This window comes from Rhipicephalus sanguineus, chromosome 10, assembly GCF_013339695.2.
Source record: "Rhipicephalus sanguineus isolate Rsan-2018 chromosome 10, BIME_Rsan_1.4, whole genome shotgun sequence".
Lineage (NCBI taxonomy): Eukaryota > Metazoa > Arthropoda > Arachnida > Ixodida > Ixodidae > Rhipicephalus > Rhipicephalus sanguineus.
In genome coordinates this window covers 137,737,682-137,761,093 of record NC_051185.1, presented here as the reverse complement: position 1 = coordinate 137,761,093, position 23,412 = coordinate 137,737,682, and the positions used below count along the sequence as shown (strand labels likewise).

The 23,412-nt window shown below is 50.7% G+C and overlaps 1 protein-coding gene across 1 annotated transcript in view; it reads right to left on the bottom strand.

Annotated features, from left to right (window-relative positions):
- LOC125760315 (uncharacterized) overlaps positions 1-21,449 on the bottom strand; it is a 30,589-nt gene extending 9,140 nt beyond the window's left edge. Inside the window, exons 1-3 of the mRNA XM_049420201.1 lie at positions 21,432-21,449; positions 4,717-5,205; positions 3,952-4,266 (exon numbers count right to left, since the gene is read on the bottom strand). Coding sequence (XP_049276158.1) covers positions 3,952-4,266; positions 4,717-5,205; positions 21,432-21,449 — 822 coding nt within the window. The remainder of the gene's footprint in view (positions 1-3,951; positions 4,267-4,716; positions 5,206-21,431) is intronic.
- Between the last annotated feature and the right edge of the window lie 1,963 nt (positions 21,450-23,412).

Here is a 23,412-nt window from a genome sequence, read left to right as displayed (position 1 = left end):
CCGAAACGCCAACAGCGGCAACTGCAAACGCGTCGTCAAAAATTAGTTTACCACACAAACTAATTTTCGCTGGAACAAGGAAGACTCTAAAAGCATTAATAAATAATGGGTTTCGCATGGCTTGCAATAGCGAAACTGCATGATACTGAAATCTAATCTGGTTGCTTCTAAGTAGTTGCTAGACTTTAGCTAGGTTAGCTAGGATGTTTCTCTAAGTTGATTTTCAGTGCAGAGATTCGAGTTGAACCACAGACACGCCACAGTTGTCCAAACTCCAGAACCGAGCGTTCGCACATCTCATAGATCTACGGACACGTTGTCGAAGGCGTACGGCTTCCATCGCTTCGAGGTCCTCCCACAGCCGCCGTTGCCCTTTCTTTTCCCTAGCATTCTCCCGCTGTAGGTACTCGGTGTCTTCGGCTTGCCGCCGTTGCTTCGCGCTTTGGGGTCTTCTGGCAGCCCCCGTTGCATTTCCCTTTCCCTAGTATTCTCTCGCTGTACGTACTCGGGGTCCTCGGCTCGCCGCCATCGCTTCCCGCTTTGGGGTCTTCTGCAGCCGCCGTTGAATTTTCCTTTCCATAGTATTCTCACGCTGTAAGTACTCGGGGTCTTCTGGCAGCCGACGTTGCATATTTCTTTCCTAGTATTCTCTCGCTGTACGTACTCGGGGTTTTCCGCTCGCCGCCACCGCTTCTCGCTTTGGAGTCTTCTGACAGCCGCCGTTGCATTTCCCTTTTCCTAGTATTCTTTCGCTGAGCGTACTCGGGGTCTTCGGCTCGCCGCCATCGCTTTGCGCTTCAAGGTCTTCTGGCAGCCGCCGTTGCATTTCCCTTTTCCTAGTATTCTCTCGCTGTGCGTACTCGGAGTCTTTGGCTCGAATCCATCGCTTCGCGCTTTGGGGTCTTCTGAGAGCTGCCATTGCATTTTCATTTCCCTGGTATTCTCTTGCTCTATGTACTCGGGGTCTTCGGCTCGCCACCATCGCATTGCGCTTTAGGGTCTTCTGGCAGCCGTCGATGCATTTCCCTTTCCCTAGTATTCTCTCACTGTACGTAACCAGGATCTTCTCGTAGCCGCCGTTGCCTTTCCCGTTGCCTAGTATTTTCTTGTAGTACTTACTCGGGGTCTTCGGCTTACCGCCGTCTCTTGGGAGCCATTTCTTGAGCTTAGTGTTCCCTTCTTCAGTTTTAGTGGACCGGATTAGTGTTCAGTAGTGGGATTTTCACAATTTCTGTGGCACATACCAGTTCATGTTGATGATAGTTTTCTTGTGACCATGGACATCTTACGGTCGGCTATAACGTGCTTCTCTGTTAAAACTAAAAATAAAAAAAGGCCGCTAAATTATGTTCCGCCAGGAGGATTCGAACCTGCCATCTTCTCATACCAAATCGAGTGCTCTACTACAGTGCCACGCCGCAACGAACAATCTTTACCCCCAAAAAGAAAAGTACAACGGAGGACACCGTTCGGCGTCACCTTTACGAACCGCGCACTGGACACAGATGCGATCTTCCTTTCCAACTAAAACTTGCGTCTTCATAAAGCACAAACAAACTGCGACCACAAATGACATGCCGATAATGCCAAAAGCACCAACTTCTTTTTATAATTCACAAATTCGAGAAACATATGAAAGTTACCGAGGAGCTAGTGCAGCTTACCGCTGTTACTGCGGAGTTTGAGGGCCGCTTCTCGCTCTTTTCACCGGTTCACATACACCTCAGTTTTATGTTGACTGTAATCAGGACTGGGGAAAGATACTTTGAAATGGTGTCGCAATACGATACAAGAAACTCTGGGAAGAAATATTTCAGACAGACATATACCATACTACTGACATAATTGTATTCGATACGATACATCCCAATTGTATCTCCAGATACTTTGATACACCTGCAAATTTTGTTGCAGATTTATATAATGCAGCAAACGCCTCTGTACAACGATATTTGCTTGAAAATTTCTTAGGTGCGACGAGCTTTGTTTATTTTATTGAATTATCTTTTCGTAACACAAAAGTTCTGCCTTTCTTGCTCATTTTATATTCATTTCAGTCATAAACAACTTATTAGGGTTGATTTCGCGGCTTAACATGATAGCTTTTTACAAAGTGCGCTGTCAGTGGTTCTTGTTTGTCCCTTTTGTAGTTTAAGGGTGTCACTGCTCTACTTGCCGACCGGCTAGCGGGTTGCAATCTGCTTATAAGAACGTCATTAAGAAGCATCCGCACGAAGGCGCAAATACTGCTTTGCAGTCTTACCTTGTCCGTAAACGTATTACCTTTTTCGCGATGCCGGATCACTCGACGGGTGTACAGCAGCAGCAACGCTGGTGGCAATATTTTTTGTGACGCAGCGTGAACGCATACAGGACATAAAACTAATGACTTTTCATGTTCTACTTTGCTAGTGACATACCTGCAACGGTGAACTAATGGTTTGGTGATCGATTGCTGGCCCGAAAGTCGCGGGATCGAATCCCGCCGTGGCGGCCGCATTTTCGATAGAGGCGGAAATGCTTGAGGCCGCTGTACTTAGATTTCGGTTCACGTTAACGATTCCAAGGAGGTCGAAATTTCCTGAGCCCTCCACTGCGGCGTCCCTCATAATCATATCGTGGTTTTGGGACGTTAAACCATAACAATCATTATTCGTTAGTGACATGTTCACTAACGTGTTCGTTAGCGACATATTCACTTACACGCAATCTTCTAAGATATCTTCTTCGAGAGAACTTGTGCCGCCCAGAAATGTATCGTACGTACAAAGAGTCGCAGATACGGCTCCTATTCACACTATTGCCACTTAGAGCTACGACTACCTCGTGATACGTAAGAGTAAGAAAGCTTTACGGTGACCTGAGCAAAGAAAATGAATATATCTAATTAAGGCGAGAGCAAACAGCGCTAAGCACGGGACGGAGAAGAAGAACGACAGACACAAGCGCTGAACTAACAACCACTGGTTTATTGCTTGCATATGCAATATATACGGAAGCACTGCGCAGGATAACAACAAAAACACAGTAACTGCGCAATGCGCAAAGATGGGTGTGATGTCATCTTACTAGAACCGTCGGCAAAACAGGCTGTCAAGTTTTGGACAAATAATTAAGTTCACACTTATGAAGATAAATGGAAGGAACGCTGACGCACGCATTTCCGTGTGCATGGATATGGTGCGCTTCACTAATCTCACGGGTTCTTTGTTGATTGTACCCTTCCAAAACGGTGCACCGCTCAAGAATTGGCTGACAGCCACACGCTTTGCAGTGTTGGGCTAAATGACTGGGCACTGAACCGTTAAGCGAGTATGCATGCTCTCGTAACCGGTCATTTGTGCCCAGTCATTTAGCCCAACACTGCAAAGCGTGTGGCTGTCAGCCAATTCTTGAGCGGTGCACCGTTTTGGAAGGGTACAATCAACAAAGAACACGTGAGATTAGTGAAGCGCAAAATATCCATGCACACGGAAATGCGTGCGTCAGCGTACCTTCCATTTATCTGCAGAAGTGTGGACTTAATTATTTGTCCAAAACTTAACAGCCTGTTTTGCCGATGGTTCTAATATGATGACTTCACACCCCTGTCGATGAAGTGGATGCGCTTGAAAGACGAGGACGAAGAAGAGACGGGACACACAGTGCGCAACTTACAACTTGTTTATTGGAAAAAAGGGGGTAGCGTCACTTATATACACTTAAGCACGTGACACAGGGCCTGCGCGTTACACGTTACTGAGCACTCAAAAATGCTATCTCTTTCTTAGATAATGTCAATGAAGCTATGCTGACACACGATTCTGCGCATTCTAAAATATATTTTGCTTCAACTACGAGCCTCGGCGATTGATTACGGTTGCGAGATAGGACTGTGCACAGCTCAAATTTCGGGGTGCAGGAGCACTTTTGGCAGTGAGTTGCGAGATGACCGTTGTTACCGTTCCTGACATTATTGCTGTGTTCTCTTAGACGCTCGTTTAGGCAGCGCCCAGTTTGTCCTATATATACCTTTCCACATGAAAGTGGAATGTTGTACACAACACCCTTCTGGCACTGAACGAATTTAACCCTGTGTTTAACGTCGTAGATGAGAGGCGCACTGGAACAGGGCTCTGTCAATCTGCACAGTCTTGATAATTTCTGCGGAGCGGAAAATGCTACCTCAACACCCGCCTTCTGAGCAGCTTCCTTGAGATTGTGTGATATGCGATGAATGTATGGGATGACCGCTACTTTTTTGTTCCTGTTAGACTTACCACTATTCTGTTCACAACCAGATTGCTTAACTAATCTTTTCACTAGCACCTCGGATACCGACACTAGCACGTGGTCCGGGTAGCTTGACGCCTTTAGACGATTTACTTGTTCTAACAAAGATTGCTGCACACGATGAGGGCATGATTTCTTAAGTGCATTATTTAGACACATGTTGGCGATGCTTCGTTTCACGAGTTTAGAATGAGCCGATATATAGGGTAAAATTGGTTTGTTACTTCTTGGCTGATAACCCCAGCATGCATGGTTACTGCGAAAGGTGATATGCAGGTCTAAAAACTTAATGGACCCGTTTAACGGAAGTTCATTCGTCACTTGTAAAGGCGCTAACGTCTGCCTAAAGGCGGTCAAGGTTCCTTCTACATCAAAGTGAGCCCCAGTAGAGCTCTTGTCAAAAATTACTAAAAAATCATCTACAAACCTAAAGATTTTACATACATTGGAATGTGCGAACTTATTGTTCAGACGCTCGTCTATCTGACCTAAGAATAGTTCACTTAAAACGGGTGCCAAACTAGACCCTATGCAAATGCCACTTCGCTGCAGGTAAACGCTTCCCTCCCAGCGAACGTACGTAGAGCACAGGTAAAAAGTTACCAGTTCCAGAAAGCTTGCGACAGGAATTCCTACTCTATTCTGGAAGCCAATTGCACCATACCTGTCAATGCTTGCCTCAATGCACCTGAGCAGGGCATCTTGAGGTATCGAATAGTACAGGTCTTTTACGTCTACTGACAGAGCATCAAGGTCCATGCCTTCATGGTTGGCAAAGAATTCAACTACTTCCATAGAATTTTTTACCCTGAAGGGATCTTCGCCCACAAGAAGGTTCAGTTTGTCTTGCAGGAACATCGCTATGTGCTTTTGCCAAGTGTTTTTCTCAGATACAATAACCCTGAGGGGGCACTCTGGCTTGTGGGTTATGTGCTGGGGTTATCAGCCAAAAAGTAACAAACCAATTTTACCCTATGGATCGGCTCATTCTAAACTCGTGAAACGAAGCATCGCCAACATGTGTCTAAATAATGCACTTAAGAAATCATGCCCTCATCGCGTGCAGCAATCTTTGTTAGAACAAGTAAATCGTCTAAAGGCGTCAAGCTACCCGGACCACGCGCTAGTGTCGGTATCCGAGGTGCTAGTGAAAAGATTAGTTAAGCAATCTGGTTGTGAACAGAATAGTGGTAAGTCTAACAGGAACAAAAAAGTAGCGGTCATCCCATACATTCATCGCATATCACACAATCTCAAGAAAGCTGCTCAGAAGGCGGGTGTTGAGGTAGCATTTTCCGCTCCGCAGAAATTATCAAGACTGTGCAGATTGACAGAGCCCTGTTCCAGTGCGCCTCTCATCTGCGACGTTAAACACAGGGTTAAATTCGTTCAGTGCCAGAAGGGTGTTGTGTACAACATTCCACTTTCATGTGGAAAGGTATATATAGGACAAACTGGGCGCTGCCTAAACGAGCGTCTAAGAGAACACAGCAATAATGTCAGGAACGGTAACAACGGTCATCTCGCAACTCACTGCCAAAAGTGCTCCTGCACCCCGAAATTTGAGTAGTGCACAGTCCTATCTCGCAACCGTAATCAATCGCCGAGGCTCGTAGTTGAAGCAAAATATATTTTAGAATGCGCAGAATCGTGTGTCAGCATAGCTTCATTGACATTATCTAAGAAAGAGATAGCATTTTTGAGTGCTCAGTAACGTGTAACGCGCAGGCCCTGTGTCACGTGCTTAAGTGTATATAAGTGACGCTACCCCCTTTTTTCCAATAAACAAGTTGTAAGTTGCGCACTGTGTGTCCCGTCTCTTCTTCGTCCTCGTCTTTCAAGCGCATCCACTTCATCGACATGCAGAACCAACTCGCCCAACTAAGTGCATTTACACCCCTCTTTGCGCATTGCGCAGTTACTGTGTTTTTGTTGTTATCCTGCGCAGTGCTTCCGTATATATTGCATATGCAAGCAATAAACCAGTGGTTGTTAGTTCAGCGCTTGTGTCTGTCGTTCTTCTTCTCCGTCCCGTGTTTAGCGGTGTTTGCTCTCGCCTTAATCATGTACCAAGCAGCCCAGTTAAGCACACTCCTGAATATATCTAAGCAAAATAGCAAGGCGGTTTCGTATCAAAACAATAACAGCGAATAAGTATACACGATGTTTCACGTAAGAAGAAACAAATATTTAAAAAGAAGTGAGAAGTGTTTCACCGTAACTGAATAAAGCCAACGACATATGGTTCACCGCCAAGTGGTGCACGTTATGGTATTTTTGTAGTGCTTTACTTTTATTGCGATAGATATTATATGGACAGTCTCGGCTGGATTTTGCCGTCGCCGTCGGCATGCACCGTATATATATATATATATATATATATATATATATATATATATATATATATATATATATATATATATATATATATATATATATATATATATATATATATATATATATATATATATACTGTCGAGAAACATTGGAACGCTCTAATGGGTTGTCCTCTCGAGCGCCTCCTAGTGGGTCGCCCCCTTCGCATCTTCTCGGGGAGCACGCCCCTCGTGCTCGTGCTCGTGAGAGTCTGCGAGTCTGCGCTCTGTCGTTGTGCATCCTCGCCGTCAATCCCGCCGTCAATAATTGCCTTAACAAAGTGGTGGAGGTGCTGTACCGTCACCACAACTTCGGTCTCCATTTGATGCCCCTGGATCTTCGATCCCGTACCGTGCCATCTACCATGCCGCAAGACGCCGCTCAGCAAACGCCGCCTCCTGCTCCGACCGCTTGTCCCGGTCTCCCCAGCATCCGCGACCCTCCTGTCTTCACCGGCGCGGATGGCACCGACGTGGAGGACTGGCTCGCGATTTACGAACGGGTGAGTGTCCCCAATAAATGGGACGAAGCAGGCAAGCTGAGCAACTTGGTTTTCTACCTCGCGGGTGTGACAGGCATGTGGTACTACAACCATGCATCCGATTTCCCGACGTGGCCCGCTTTCAAGACCGCCATCGTCGACGTGTTTGGCCATCCTGCCGCTCGTAAGCTGCAGGCCGAACAGCGTTTGCGAGAACGAGCTCAGCAGGCCGGCGAAACCTTTACCAGCTACATTGAAGAGATCCTTGACTTGTGCAAAAACGCCGACGCGAGCATGCCGGAGTCTGACAGAATCAGGAATGTTATGAAAGGCATCGACGACGATGCCTTCACCATGCTGCTGGCCAAAAACCCTCGCACAGTGGCAGAGGTCATCACGCTGTGCCAAAGATACGAGGAGCGGCGCCGGCAGCGCTTAATGACCCGTCGACCGCCATCACACGATGCTGATCTCGCGGGCTTGTCGGCCATTTCCGACCACTCCACCTTGCTCGCCGAAATCAAGTCGTTCGTGCGTGAGGAAATTGCCCGCCAGGTCTCTCTACTGGCTTTCGCTCCACCGCAGCATGTTGACCAGCCGCCAACTACCCTTCTGCCTCCTCTCCGCCGAGCGATTCAAGCAGGAAATCGCAGAGGTCATTCCTCAATACCACCAACCGCCTCCAGTGCATGCACCACTAAGCTACGCGCAAGCTGTAGCCAGGCCGCCCCCAGCGATTCCTGTGGCTGCACCGCGAAGTTACTCCGAAGCCGTCGTCGGACCCCAGGCATTCCACGTGGCTGTGGCGCCTACGTACGTCGACGTCGTCCCCAGACCCCTACACCTGCCCACAATGCCCTCATATCAGCAGCCGTCTCGTCCATCCCTTTCTGCGAGATGGATGGTTCCCGCGAACCGCTGGCGCACTTCCGACAACCGCCCCATCTGCTTCGCGTGCGGTTGCGCCGGCCACGTCGCACGCTACTGCAATCGCATGGAGCCCCCTCGGGTCGCATCAGCCCTCCCCAGCCAGTCAAGCCGACCTTATTATGACCAAGCGCCTCCTATGTCACCGACGTCCCGCCCCGCAACATCTACCCGCCGGTCACCGTCTCGACGACGTCGCTCACTGTCGCCGATGCGGCCACGTCCGGTCTCACGTGACCAGGAAAACTAGTCGTCGCAGTCCACGAGGCAAGGGCTGCGACGCTATCGAACTGCGAAAGCCCTCAGCGAAGCCCATCGAATGTGATAGACGTGTTTGTGGACGGTGTTCGCGCATCTGCCCTTATCGCCGCTGGAGCCGCCGTATCCGTCATGGACGCCAAACTTAGCCGCTTACTGCGAAATGTGACGACGCCACTTTCCAGTCTCTCCCTCCGTACAGCCAGCGCCCAAGTATTCACCCTACAGCGGTGTGCACCGCCCGCGTCATTATTCACGATGCTCTGTACGCCGTCGAATTGATCATAATTCCTGCCTGCTCTCACGACGTCATCCTAGGATGGTATTTTCTCTCCCTCCACGACGCCGTCATTCATTGCGCACCAGCCAAAATAGAGCTCTCACCGTTCTCGATTGGACGCTGGCAGACAATTCATCGGCTGCGGGCAAGGTACATGTCAAAGACGACACTAAGGTGCCTGCAAACTCGTCAACGGCGGTGTTAGTCTACTGCGCCAGCCTTTCCGACTCCGTTTCACTCCTCTTGCCATCTGGCCGTGTTTGCACAAGGAAAGGCTTGCTGGTGGCTTTCGCGACCGTGCAAGTCACTCAGGGCAGCACCTCTATTTTTGTTACCAATCCATCCCCTTACAGTGTCACGTTGGGGCAAGGGGAATGTCTCGGTAGCGTGGAACCCCTCGAAGAAGCACAAGTTATAGACGAACCAGATGAAATGCACTGCCACAGTTCCAGTACGCTCGGTGCTGTTTCTACGTCTGATTCATCACCCGCTGATGTATTTGGTTCCTCCATTTCTGACAACCTTACGCCAGTCCAGCGTTCCCAGCTTCTGAGCCTGTTGGAAGAATTTCGCTCTTCTTTCGATGTCGCTCAAACGTCTCTCGGCCGCAAGTCCGCCGTTACGCATCGCATCGACACTGGCACCCAGCCTCCACTGCGGCAACGTCCATATCGCGTATCTCCCACAGAACGCCGTGTAATCAACGAGCAAGTCGACGAGATGCTTCGCCGCGATGTTATTCGACCTTCTAAGAGCCCCTGGGCGTCTCCTGTCGTTCTTGTTGCGAAGAAGGACGGTTCTGTGCGGTTCTGTGTGGACTACCGACGACTTAACAAGATAACTCGCAAGGACGTGTATCTACTACCGCGAATAGACGACGCGTTTGGCAGCCTGCAAGGAGCAGAATTCTTTTCATCTCTCGATTTGCGCACAGGGTATTGGCAAGTACCTATGGCTGATGACGCTCGACCGAAGAACGCCTTTGTCACGCCCGACTGCTTGTACGAATTCAACGTCATGCCGTTTGGGCTGTGTAATGCGCCCACCACCTTTGAGCGCATCATGGATACCGCTCTGCGCAACCTGAAATGGCACACATGCTTATGCTACCTCGAAGACGTCGTTGTTTTCGCTCCGGACTTCTCCACGCGTCTTCAACGCCTGCGGCATGTTTTGACGCGTTTGAGCGAGGCCGGTCTGCAACTGAATCTAAAGAAGTGCCGATTTGCAGCACGGCAGCTGACAATACTCGGTTACGTCGTGCCCAAGGACGGTATTCTCCCCGATCCAGCCAAGCTTCGGGCCGTGACCGAGTTCCCCAAACCTACGTCCGTCAAGGAACTGCGTAGTTTCGTTGGACTGTGTTCCTACCTTCGGCGCTTCATTCGAAACTTCGCGACTGTCATATCGCCGCTGACGAAGCTCCTCGGAAGTAATGGGCCGCTCAATTCGTGGTCGTCAGAGTGCGACAAAGCTTTCGTGAAGCTCCGTCGTTTGTTGACGTCGCCTCCCATACTACGCCACTACGACCCTACGGCCCCTACAGAGGTACGCACAGACGCCAGCGGTGTTGGCCCTGGCGCTGTCCTTGCGCAGCGCAAGCCAGGGTTCCCTGAATATGTCGTGGCATATGCAAGTCGTACGCTTACCAAAGCCGAGACCAATTACACCGTCACCAAAAAGGAATACCTGGCGATCATCTGGGCCCTTACGAAGTTCCGACCTTATTTGTATGGTCGCCCATTTGATGTCATCACCGACCACCATGCACTATGCTGGTTGTCATCATTGAAGGATCCATCAGGCCGCCTCGCCCGCTGGGCACTTCGCCTACAGGACTAGGACATCCGCGTGCTGTACTGCAACGGACGCCAGCATGCTGACGCCGACGCACTATCGCGCTCCCCCTTGCCTGAAGACAATACCCACAGCTCAATGTCTCACAATGCCATTTCTTCCATCGCTACCGAACAGCGCAAGGATAAGTTGATCGCTTCACTGATGGACTTGCTCACTGATCCTTCGGCAACACCATCCACTCGCGCGTTGCATCGTCAAGCCCATCATTTCGCCATTCGCGACGACCTCCTTTACCGACGCAATTACAACGCCGACGGCCGCCAGTGGCTACTAGTAATACCCCGCAGTCGCCGTTCTGACATATGCGAATCGTTCCACGCTGATCCGCAGTGTGCGCACTCCGGGGTATCGAAAACGTACCACCGCCTTCGCCAACGGAACTTTTGGCGAGGGATGTACCGCTACGTGCAGAAGTTCGTTCGCTCCTGCATCGATTGTCAGCGCCGCAAAACTTCAACGCACCAATCACCAGCAGGTCTACAACCTTTACCTTGCCCTGACCGGCCATTTGGGCACGTTGGCATCGATTTGTGTGGGCCACTTCCTCTGACGTCGGCTGGTAACCGCTGGGCCATCGTCGCTGTAGACCATCTTACGCAATACGCCGAAACTGCCGCCCTCCCAGCGGCTAGAGCGCGCGATGTAGCCTCCTTCCTGCTCCACCGGTTCATGCTGCGCCACGGTCCACCCCAGGAGCTACTCAGCGATCGAGACCGTGTCTTCCTGTCGGAAGTCGTCGAAGCCATCCTCAAAGAGTGCAACGTTGTTCACCACAAAACTACTGCTTGCCACCCGCAGACGAATGGCCTCACCGAACGCTTTAAAAGCACACTCGGCGACATCCTCTCGATGTACGTCGCCGCCGATCACACAAACTGGGATTCGATTCTGCCTTTCGTCACCTACGCCTACAATACCGCCCCTCAAAGCACCACTGGTTTCTCACCCTTGTCTTATTGTACGGCAGGCACCCGTCGCACACAATCGACACAATCCTTCCATACAAGCCGGATCAATCTGAGTGTGCACCTATTTCTGCCACAGCCAGACTTGCTGAGGAGTGTCGCGAGCTTGCCAGGACCTTTACTACGCAGGACCAAGAGCGGCAGAAGAGCATTCGCAGTGCCACCAACACTTCTGCACCCACGTTCCTCCCTGGAGCGCTCGCATGGTTCTCGGTTCCTACCACTGCAACTGGCCTCTCTTCCAAAGTACTAGCCAAATGCGAAGGCCCCTACCGTGTTGTCGAACGCACATCCCCGGTCAACTACCTGATTGAACCTATTGAACCATCTTCGGACATGCGCCGTCGAGGGCGCGACATTGTCAACGTGGAGCGCCTCAAGCCCTACCATAACCAGCTCTTAGTGACCAGCTGTTAGGTCGCCGGGCGGCTCCCTTTTCGTACCCGGGGTAATTGTAGAGAAGCATTGGAACGCTCTAATGGATGGATGGATGGATGGATGCTATGAGCGTCCCCTTTATAACAAGGCGGTGACAAGTGTGCCACCAGGCTCCAAAAAAACAAACCTTTACTCTTTTTTTAGCGTTGGCCTAGTGTCTTTAATTCAATTAAAACCATTTTACTCCAGAAGAAAAAAAAACCTTAAGTTTTCAGCTCCGTTCTGTGCCCTTTACGGCAGAATGTCCTTATTTTTTTCCAATATTTATTTTTGTCTTTTCTCTCTAGTTTTCTGCCACCAATACTCTAACCGTCTCTTACTTATTTCAATCGCGGGTGTGTTCAGCTTTCCATTGTCTCTAAAACCCAAGGCGTCATGTAGGCTCGTGCCCAAACGTACACCTGGGTGGATGTCTCCACATTTAATCAGAACATGCTCCGCCGTTTCCTGATCTTCCCCGCAGCACGTGCATTGTTCTTCTTTACTGCATCTCGCTTTATAACTACCCGTTCCAAGGCAACCCGATCTCGCTTCAAACAGTGAAGCGCTTCCCCTTGAATTATTGTAAAATGCCTCGCTCCTTATTTCATTTTTGCCTTTTCGGTAGTTACTCAAATCCGGCTTTTTCTCCATGGCTGCCTTCCAGTAAATCCTCTCCGCCTCTCTGACTTCGCTTAACACTCTTTGTTGCCATATCGCTTACACTACCACCCGTATATTTACTAGTGAGCCTCCTAGCTATTTTTCTGCACTGTGTGTCCACGCTCTTTCTATACAAATAACGGAACACCTTCTCTGCCCATCTACTCTCCTTCATATTCCTTAGCCTTTCTTCGAACCTTATTTTGCTCTGAGCCTCCCTCGCCTCAAAACCTGCCCATCCCAAATCGCCCTTCACAGCCTCATTTGTCGTCTTCCCGTGAGCACACAACGCGAGGCGTCCCAGAGTCCTTTGATTTATGTCCATTCCCGATTGCACCTCTGCCCTCATGCACACCACTGAGTTCCCAAACGTAAGCCCCGGAACCATTACACCTTTCCACAGACTTCGAAGCACCTCGTACCTATTGAATCCCCACAATGCTCTGTGCTTCATTATTGCCGCATTCCTCTTTCCTTTTGCTGCTGAGGCTTTTTCCTGTACCTCCATGTACCTGTCACCCTCATTTATCCATACTCCGAGGTACTTGTATTCGCTCACCCTCGGTATTTCTTGGCCCTGTATTGACACCGCCAGATCACAAGGGTCATTTAATACCATCAATCCACATTTTGTTACACTAAATCCTAGTCCTAGAGCTTCCCCTTCCCTTCCACATATATCCGCCAGCTGCTGTATATCCTCTCGACTGTCAGCAAATAAGGCAATACCGTCAGCGTAAGATAATCCTGGAAGCTTCTGCTCAATCATCACGCCGCCCTGTTTGTGTGACAGATTAAAACCAAAGTTGCTACCTTCTAGCGCTTTTTCCATATTCACCATGTACAGCATGAATAACAGCGGGGACAAAGGACATCCCTGTCTCAGCTCCTTGCTAATCTCAACGTTCTCTTTGCTACTCATTCCTTCCCATTCTATGCAAATTGTATTTTCTCGGTATATCTCCCTCAAAAGCTGTATATAGTCGTCGCCTATGCCCATTCATTTCAATATATCCCACAAAATTTCCTGATTAACGTTCTGCACCCACGTTCCTCCCTGGAGCGCTCGTATGGCTCTCGGTTCCTACCACTGCAACTGGCCTCTCTTCCGAACTACTAGCCAAATATGAAGGCCCTTACCGTGTCATCGAACGCACATCCCCGGTCAACTACCTGATTGAACCTATGAACCATGGGTCGCCCTCTCGAGCGCCTACTAGTGGGTCGCCCTCTTCGCCTCTTCCCGGGGAGCACGCCCGTCGTGCTCGTGCTCGTGAGAGTCTGCGAGTCTGCACTCTGTCGTTGTGCATCGTCGCCGTCAATCCCGCCGTCAAGAAACGCGGGATTGAAATATATATATATATATATATATATATATATATATATATATATATATATATATATATATATATATTGTAGCGAAGCGTTGGAAGTCTATGTAATGGGTTGCCCTCTCGGGCGCTCTCTAGTGGGTCGTCCCCTTCGGCTCTTCTCTGACAGCACGCTCCTCGCGCTCAGAGTCCGCGCTCTGTCTTGACTGTCGCCGTTGTGCTTCGTCGACTAGTGCCGTCAATAAACGCCTTTATAATTTGGTGGAGAGTGCTGCGCCGTCCAACCAGCTTCGGTCCGTTCGATGCCCCTGGCGCTTCGATCCCGTACCGTGCCCTCTACCATGCCTCAAGACGCCGCCCAGCAAACGCTTCCCCCTGTACCGACACCATGCTCCGGTTCCCCCCGCATCCGCGACCCTCCTATATTCACCGGCGCGGATGGCACTGACGTGGAGGACTGGCTCGCGATATACGAGCGCGTGAGCGTACCCAACAAATGGGACGAGGCAGGAAAGCTGAGCAACCTGGTTTTCTACCTCGCGGGTGTGGCCAGCCTGTGGTACAACAACCACGCAACCGATTTCCTCACGTGGTCTGATTTCAAGACTGCCATCATCAACGTGTTTGGCCGACCTGCCGTACGTAAACTGCAAGCCGAACAGCGTTTACGTGAACGAGATCAGCAGACCGGTGAGTCGTTTACCAGCTACATCGAAGACGTCCTCGACTTGTGCAAGAAGGCCGACGTAACCATGTCTGAGTCTGACAAGATCCGACACGTTATGAAAGGCATCGACGACGATGCCTTCACCATGCTGCTCGCCAAGAACCCTCGTACCGTGACCGAGGTGATCACGCTCTGTCAAAGCTACGAGGAGCTGCGCCGGCAGCGGTTGCTGACCCGTCGACCTCCATCACGCGACGCCGACCTCGCTGGCTTGTCGGCCATTTCTGATCACTCGGGCTTGCTCGCCGAGGTCAAGTCATTTGTACGCGAGGAAATTGCCCGCCAGCTTTCTCTACTGACCTTGCCTCAGTCGCAGCATGTTGAACAGCCGTCGACCACACTGCTGCCTCCCTTACGCCGCGCTATTCAACAGGAAATCGCGGATGTCATGCCGGAATACCACCAGCCACCTCCGGCGCTTGCGCCACTCAGTTACGCGCAAGTTGTAGCCAGGCCACCCCCAGCGATCCCTGTGTCTGCCCCACATCCTTACGCCGAAGTCGTCGCCAGACCACAGGCCTTCCAGGCGAGTGTGCCGGCTGCGTACGCCGACGTCATTCCTAGGCCACGACTGCAGCCCACCATGCAGTCCTATCAGCCGCCGCCCCGTCCACCGCGTCTTGGGCCATGGATGGGACCCACCCCGGCGAACCGATGGCGCACTTCCGACAACCGCCCCATCTGCTTTGCGTGCGGTTGCGCCGGTCACGTCGCCCGCTATTGCAATCGCGTGCAGTCGCCTCCAGTCGCCTCAACCATGCCAAGCCAGTCGAGCCGCCCGTATTACGATTCACCGCAGCCTATGTCACCGCCGTCTCGCCCAGCGCCCTCTACCCGCCGTTCACCGTCACCACGGCACCGCTCACTGTCCCCGATGCGGCCACGTCTGGTCCCACGCGACCAGGAAAACTAGTCGTCACAGTCCACGAGGCAAGGGCTGCGACGCGATCGAACTGCGAAAGCCCTCAGCGAAGCCCATCGAACGTGATAGACGTGTTTGTAGACGGTGTTCGTGCATCTGCCCTTATCGACACTGGAGCCGCTGTATCCGTTATGGACGCAAAGCTTAGCCGAATACTGCGCAAAGTGACGACGCCACTTTCCGGGCTCTCCCTCCGTACAGCCAGCGCCCAACGTATTCACCCTACAGCGGTGTGCACAGCCCGCGTCATGATTAAGGACGCTATGTACGCCGTCGAACTGATCATAATTCCTGCCTGCTCTCACGACGTCATCCTCGGATGGGATTTTCTCTCCCGCCACGACGCCGTCATTCATTGCGCACCAGCCGAAATAGAGCTGTCACCATTCTCTACTTTGACGCCGGAAGACAGTCCATCGGCTGCGAGCAAGGTACTCGTCAAAGACGACATCAAATTGCTTGCAAACTCGTCAACGGCGGTGTCCGTCTACTGCGCCAGTCTATCCGACACCGTTGCACTCCTCTCGCCATATGACCGTATTTGCACGAGGAAAGGCTTGCTGGTGCCTTTCGCGACCGTTCAAATCACTCAGGGAAGCACCTCTATTTTTGTAATCAACCCCTCCCCGTACAGTGTTACGTTGGTGCGAGGGGAATGTCTCGGCAGCGTGGAACCCCTCGAAGACGCTCAAGTTATGGACGAACCCGATGACACGCACGGCCGCAGTTCCAGTACGCTCAGTGCTGTTTCGATGTCTGGTTCATCACCCGCTGACGTGTTTGGTTCCACCATAGCTGACAACCTTACGCAGGTCCAGCGTTCCCAGCTTCTGGACCTGTTGGAAGAATTTCGCTCTTCTTTCGATGTCGCTCAAACGCCTCTCGGCCGCACCTCGGCCGTTACGCACGGCATCGATACTGGCGCCCACCTGCCACTGCGGCAACGTCCATATCGCGTATCTCCCACAGAACGCCGTGTAATCACCGAGCAAGTCGACGACATGCTTCGACGCGATGTTATTCGACCCTCCAACAGCCCCTGGGCGTCTCCTGTCGTTCTTGTTGCGAAGAAGGACGGTTCTGTGCGGTTCTGTGTCGACTACAGACGACTCAACAAGATCACTCGTAAGGACGTGTATCCACTGCCGCGAATAGACGATGCCATTGACAGCCTGCAAGGCGCCGAATTCTTTTCATCTCTCGATTTGCGCTCAGGGTACTGGCAAGTACCTATGGCTGACGACGCTCGACCGAAGACCGCCTTTGTCACGCCCGACGGCCTGTACGAATTCAACGTCATGCCGTTTGGGCTGTGTAATGCGCCCGCCACATTTGAGCGCATGATGGATACCGTTCTGCGCAACCTGAAATGGCACACGTGCTTGTGCTACCTCGACGACGTCGTCGTTTTTGCTCCGGACTTTTCCACCCACCTTCAACGCCTACGGCATGTTTTGACGCGTTTGAGCGGCGCCGGTCTGCAACTGAACCTAAAGAAGTGCCGATTTGCAGCACGGCAGCTGACAATCCTCGGCTACGTCGTGTCCAAGGGCGGAATTCTCCCCGATCCAGGCAAACTTCGCGCCGTGACCGAGTTCCCGAAACCTACGTCCGTCAAAGAACTGCGCAGTTTCGTAGGACTGTGTTCCTACTTTCGGCGCTTCATTCGAAATTTCGCGACTATCATATCGCCTCTGACGAAGCTCCTCGGAAGTAACGGGCCCCTCCATTCATGGTCGTCCGAGTGCGACGACGCTTTCGAAAAGCTCCGCCGTTTGTTGACATCGCCTCCCATACTACGCCACTACGACCCTACGGCTCCTACAGAGGTACACACAGACGCTAGTGGTGTTGGCCTTGGCGCTGTCCTTGCGCAGCGCAAACCAGGGTTCCCTGAATATGTCGTGGCGTATGCAAGTCGTACGCTTACTAAAGCCGAGGCGAATTACACCGTCACCGAAAAGGAATGCCTGGCGATCATCTGGGCCCTTACGAAATTCCGACCTTATTTGTATGGTCGCCCATTTGATGTGATCACCGACCATCATGCACTATGCTGGTTGTCGTCACTGAAGGATCCCTCAGGTCGCCTCGCCCGCTGGGCACTTCGCCTACAGGACTACGATATCCGCGTGCTGTACCGCAATGGACGCCAGCATGCTGACGCCGACGCACTCTCGCGCTCCCCCTTGCCTGACGACAATACCCATAGCTCAGTGTCTCACAATGCCGTTTCTTCTATCGACATTCACACCATCGCTACTGAACAGCGCAAGGATCACTGGATCGCCTCATTGATAGACTTGCTGACTGATCCATCGGCAACACCATCCACTCGCGCGTTGCGTCGTCAAGCCCACCATTTCGCCGTTCGCGACGACCTCCTCCACCGACGCAATTACGGCGACGGCCGCCAGTGGCTACTCGTAATACCCCGCAGTCTGCGTTCTGACATATGCGAATCGTTCCACTCTGATCCTCAGTGCGCACACTCTGGGGTATCGAAAACCTACCACCGCATTCGCCAACGGTACTTTTGGCGAGGGATGTACCGCTACGTGCAGAAGTTCGTTCGCTCCTGCATCGATTGTCAGCGCCGCAAAACAGCATCGCACCTGTCGCCGGCAGTTCTGCAACCTCTGCCTTGCCCTGACCGTCCGTTCGGGCGCGTTGGCATAGACTTGTATGGACCACTTCCTCTAACGTCGGCTGGTAACCGCTGGGCCATCGTCGCTGTTGACCATCTTACGCGTTACGCCGAAACTGCCGCCCTCCCAGCGGCTACAGCGCGCGATGTTGCTTCCTTCCTGCTGCACCGATTCATGCTGCGCCACGGTCCACCCCAGGAGCTGCTCAGCGATCGAGGTCGTGTCTTCTTGTCGGAAGTCGTCGAAGCCATCCTGAAAGAGTGCAACGTTGTTCACCGGAAAACTACTGCTTACCACCCGCAGACGAATGGCCTCACCGAACGCTTTAACCGCACGCTCGGCGACATGCTCTCGATGTACGTCGCCGCCGATCACACCAACTGGGATGCCATTCTGCCTTTCGTCACCTACGCCTATAATACCGCCCCTCAGAGCACTACTGGTTTCTCCCCCTTTTTCTTATTGTACGGCAGACACCCGTCGCACACAATCGACACAATCCTTCCATACAAGCCGGATCCGTCTGAGTGTGCGCCTATTTCTGCCACAGCCAGACTTGCTGAGGAGTGTCGGGAGCTTGCCAAGACGTTTACTACGCATGACCAAGAGCGGCAAAAGAGCATTCGCGGTGACACCACCACTTCTGCGCCCACGTTCCGCCCTGGAGCACTCGTATGGCTCTCAGTCCCTACCACTGCACCTGGCCTCTCTTCCAAACTGCTGCCCAAGTACGACGGCCCCTACCGTGTCGTCGAACGCACATCCCCGGTCAACTACCTGATCGAGCCCATTGAACCATCTTCGGACATGCGCCGTCGAGGGCGCGACATTGTCAACGTGGAGCGCCTGAAGCCCTATCATGACCCGCTCATAGTGACAAGCAGTTAGGTCGCCAGGCGGCTCCCTTTTTCGTACCCGGGGTAATTGTAGCGAAGCGTTGGAAGTCTATGTAATGGGTCGCCCTCTCGGGCGCTCTCTAGTGGGTCGTCCCCTTCGGCTCTTCTCGGACAGCACGCTCCTCGCGCTCAGAGTCCGCGCTGTGTCTTGACTGTTGCCGTTGTGCTTCGTCGACTAGTGCCGTCAATAAACGCCTTTATAATATATATATATATATATATATATATATATATATATATATATATATATATATTATATACATTTATTCTGAGCTTTCGGCCGGGGACCGGCCTTTATCAAAGATGACATTGTGTCGTTGCGTTGGGGTTTAAGTACAGTTTGTCGCAACACAGACGCTGATGCATACATCGCCGCGATTCGTTGGAACGGGACAAGGGGAGGGTCAAGGGGATGTATGTCTCTCCCTCTCTCACTTTCTTGTCTTTTTTTTGCTGTTGTTGTTATGACCCCTCCCCTTGTCCCGTTCCAACGAATCGCGTTCTAACGACATACAGAGCTGAAACACAAGAATACAGCAGACAGCGTTACAAAAGACACGCCGATGGAAACAGACGGGCGAAAACGATGCAGAGGCCTAGGTAACGTAAGGAATACAAACTGGAGACATCAAGGAAATCACTGGTGCTAACAATCAAATTATTAAATGCGAAGCATTTCTTAGCGAACCTTTGGCACTTTGAGCGTTTCTATCTACGTATCTATCTATCTATCTATCTATCTATCTAGCCGCCTACGTCTGGGTGCTATCATGATCGCCTCCTTAATCTAGTGTAGACCAAAATTGGCATGAGAGGATAAGAGCATTTGACGAATATGACTGTCGGGTCATGACATAAATAATGCGAAAACCCTGTCGCGTACGTCGTCAAACCCTTTCCACTAGACACGTGCTGCACATACCCGTTTTCCACGGGCCGTGGTGTACGGGTATGCACCACAAGTAATTGACAGTTTATATCTACCCAGGAACGGCGAGAACAGACATTGGTAACTTAAATGCGACAGCGTTAAGAAAAACCAACATCGGCTGCGTTGACTTGACTAATGGAAATAATGAAAATTAGGATCCCAGCAGAAATCGAACCCAAGCATTCTGCGTGGCAATCAGGTATTCTACCACTGATCCACGCCAGGTCTACAAACTGGTTTGGAAAAACAGCCTACGCAGGCGTAATATCGGTGCAACGTCAATTGTGGTTGTGGTGCATGCTATCTAATTTTACAAGAAAGCAATGAGCACTACATGATGCTCCTACGATGTGTACTCCTACGATACAGGCGTCATATCAGATTAACGTCTTTGGTTCCAGTGTTAGCAGTCTAATCATTTGTATTCCTATGACTCAGCAAGCTATATTGAAGCATTGCTCGACCCCGGAGGAATACATTAACGAAAGTTACATATGATATCCACACCACCGTACCGTAAAGTGCACTTCGTCCGGCAGAATGACGCAGTGTGCTCTTCATTTCTTACGAGGCTCGGCGATGGCCTCATGCTGACCGAGGATGCTGCCAGATTGATTGACAGCCGCTTTGTAGACTAGGCAACGTAGGCCACATACGGCCAGGTAGTATACGAGTACGACAACCGCCATCCACTGATGTTGGTCTGCATAGCACTATCCAGGCCTACCAGCCTCGACGGCTTGTACCTTACCAACGCGAAGGGTAGCTTCAGGTTCCGACATGTCGCCATCTCTATCGACTCACAATTTGTCGACGAAATGACCGAGGCATCCACGAATTCCAACAGCTGTACTATACCACATACTTCACTACACATGGACCTCTCGTCACCGTGATCACGACCGGATCCTATAACAAGTCATGACCAGCTGCTGGTGCTCACTGATCACGGTGATGTTGACCTTGTTCAAGAACTGTGAAGAACTTCTTCCACACATGCACACGGGTTCGTGAAACATGCGTGCGTTCTCCATCATAAGGGACAAGCATAAGCACTACATATCAGCTTACCGCTTCTGGTGTTGGTAATAACCACGTTGCCGGTGGTAGCGTTACCCAACCGTAAACAACTGGTTATATAACACATGTGTGGCTTTTCAACATATATGTGTGCGTATAAAATTTATACAAATATTTAGCGTTATTTTGTGACGTGTCGCTCAGTAAAAAAATCACGCCACAGTCAAATTCCCGCCGCATGCTTCGCATGACATCGATGCCCACGGTACGTGGGATCTGCCGAATTTGTATTTGAAAGAAATCCTTGAATAGGAAGAAGAAAGATACAGTGCGCCAAGATGTCTTCTGTAACGTAAACGGTTATGCTATTGCATCTAGCTTCGGCACCGGGGACGCGATAGTTGTTAGAATCTCATTTGCATGTAAGTCATTTTCATCGCGTGTTAGTCAAACTTACATCCACGAGACCTTTCATATTGCTGTTGTGCAATAGTCGCGAGACGCAAAGCTACTCCATTCTTGCAATCCTCGGACTTCGTAACGAAGTACCACGCAAGAGAAACCTCGGTAACGACGCTATAGCGGCACCAGAATTTGCGCGAAAGACAACGCACGCATTCGAGTATGCGGCGCGGTACAATGGCTACGAGTAAGTGTCATGGCACCGACACAACCAGAAAGAAAGAAAATATCAAGGAAACGAAAGGTCGGCTGCGCGTAGGCGCGCTTGATTTTGCCGACATGGCGCGAGCACCACCACGTGATTCCGATCCGCCAATAGGGACACGGAGACATCACCGGCTGCCCCCGCTAGAAGACTGGCGGAAAGGGAAAAGAGTGTCTCTGTCTTTAGTTTTATTCATGTGATTAGTGGCAGCAGTATCGGCTTGAGAAGTGGAGGTCAGCCAACGTTTATTGTTTCGCACGGTGACGTTGCTGTAGCAGTATCTTGTATCTTAAGATAAACGATACATTATTGAATGTATTGGAAATGCAGATACAGATACTCGCCTTGAGAACCGTAACACAATACAGATACAAGATACCAAAAGAGTTTCTAAGACACATGTATCTTCGATACTGCCCAGCACTGACTGTAATCTCGTTCGACAAGCGCGCGAGTAGTTGATTGAAGAACGTGTACTTTCTCGCACAAGCGATGATACACCAGTACAGTGGCCGTGTCAGTGTACTGATTTGTAGCTCTATCGGGTACCTACAATCGGCCAAACCAAATTGAATGCGTAAGAAAGTATGCCATTATGTTAATTCATTAAGGCGTATCAATTGACAAGTGTGTGCAACCGAAGTGCCGACGACTGCGCACAACGGCTTTCGGTGCGCTGCCCGTGTGTACGTTTACTGAAAGCGCGTCGCAACGATGCCCATCGCTTCTTGTGCAGGCACCGTAAGCAAGGAAAAATGGTTCATTCAGGTTAACCGACGCCAATGCTCTTCTACACTGTACAGTGATTCTTATTCGTCGGAAAAGCATATTCCTAAACACAGAATCGCCCATGGCATGCAGACGGACTCGGCCGCTACGCTGGGCCTACCGTCGCTGGGAGTCGTTCGTGTCATATTGAGTGAGACCGATATCGGCGCAGGTGGCTTACAAAGGTTCATGTTTGCGCATTTTACCATCGAAAGCTTTTCAATGTTACATTAAAACGCAGCTGAAGAATTGCTAGAGATGCGTTTGCGTTGTGGCTGTGTTAAGCGGCGTTGTTTTTCCGGCGTTTGTGCCGCGGCACCGAATGTCGGATAGGTGCCGTTTCTTTTTTTTTTTTTGTACTCATAAGATGTGCAAAAAACTCGTGCGCTTGTCTGCGAGAAGTAGCGCCGCAGTGGCTGCCGCCTAGTTTCAAGCTGTACAGTGAAAGAAAAAGTGGAAACTGCGGTTTCCTTGGGTACAGCGCGAAAGAAACAGATAAGTACTACTCGTCAAACGCAAAGAATAAGAGGTCCATGTGGGTATTTGAGACGACTCGCCGTTTTTCCTGATCATATTCAGCTGCGACGTGCCTTTCTTCAAGAACTGTAACGCGAGCTTCCGGTCTGACGTACCAGGGATGCCGGATTTGACGCGCACCCGGTGCGCTAAGTTTCCGTTTCGCCTAGATCGGGGTCTTGAATTTCGGCGATTATTATCTCAAATTACCATTCTTTAAAAAATGGGCATGCCATAAACTGCCACGTCCTACAACTGTTCCATATAAACAACGGCCCTAAGGTTAATAAACAAGAAGTTAATTAACGAATTTTTGTTAATTACTCATTCAAATGTAACTTTACGTGCGGCAAAGTTTTTCCGCCTTGGCGTACAGTTCGTTCGCAAAGGCAAGCGCCTGACTGTCATAGCATTTTTATAAAAAATCTGTATTGTCAAAAAAAACCTGTATAAATCATGTCCTACACGTCATACCTGTCAGTTTCAT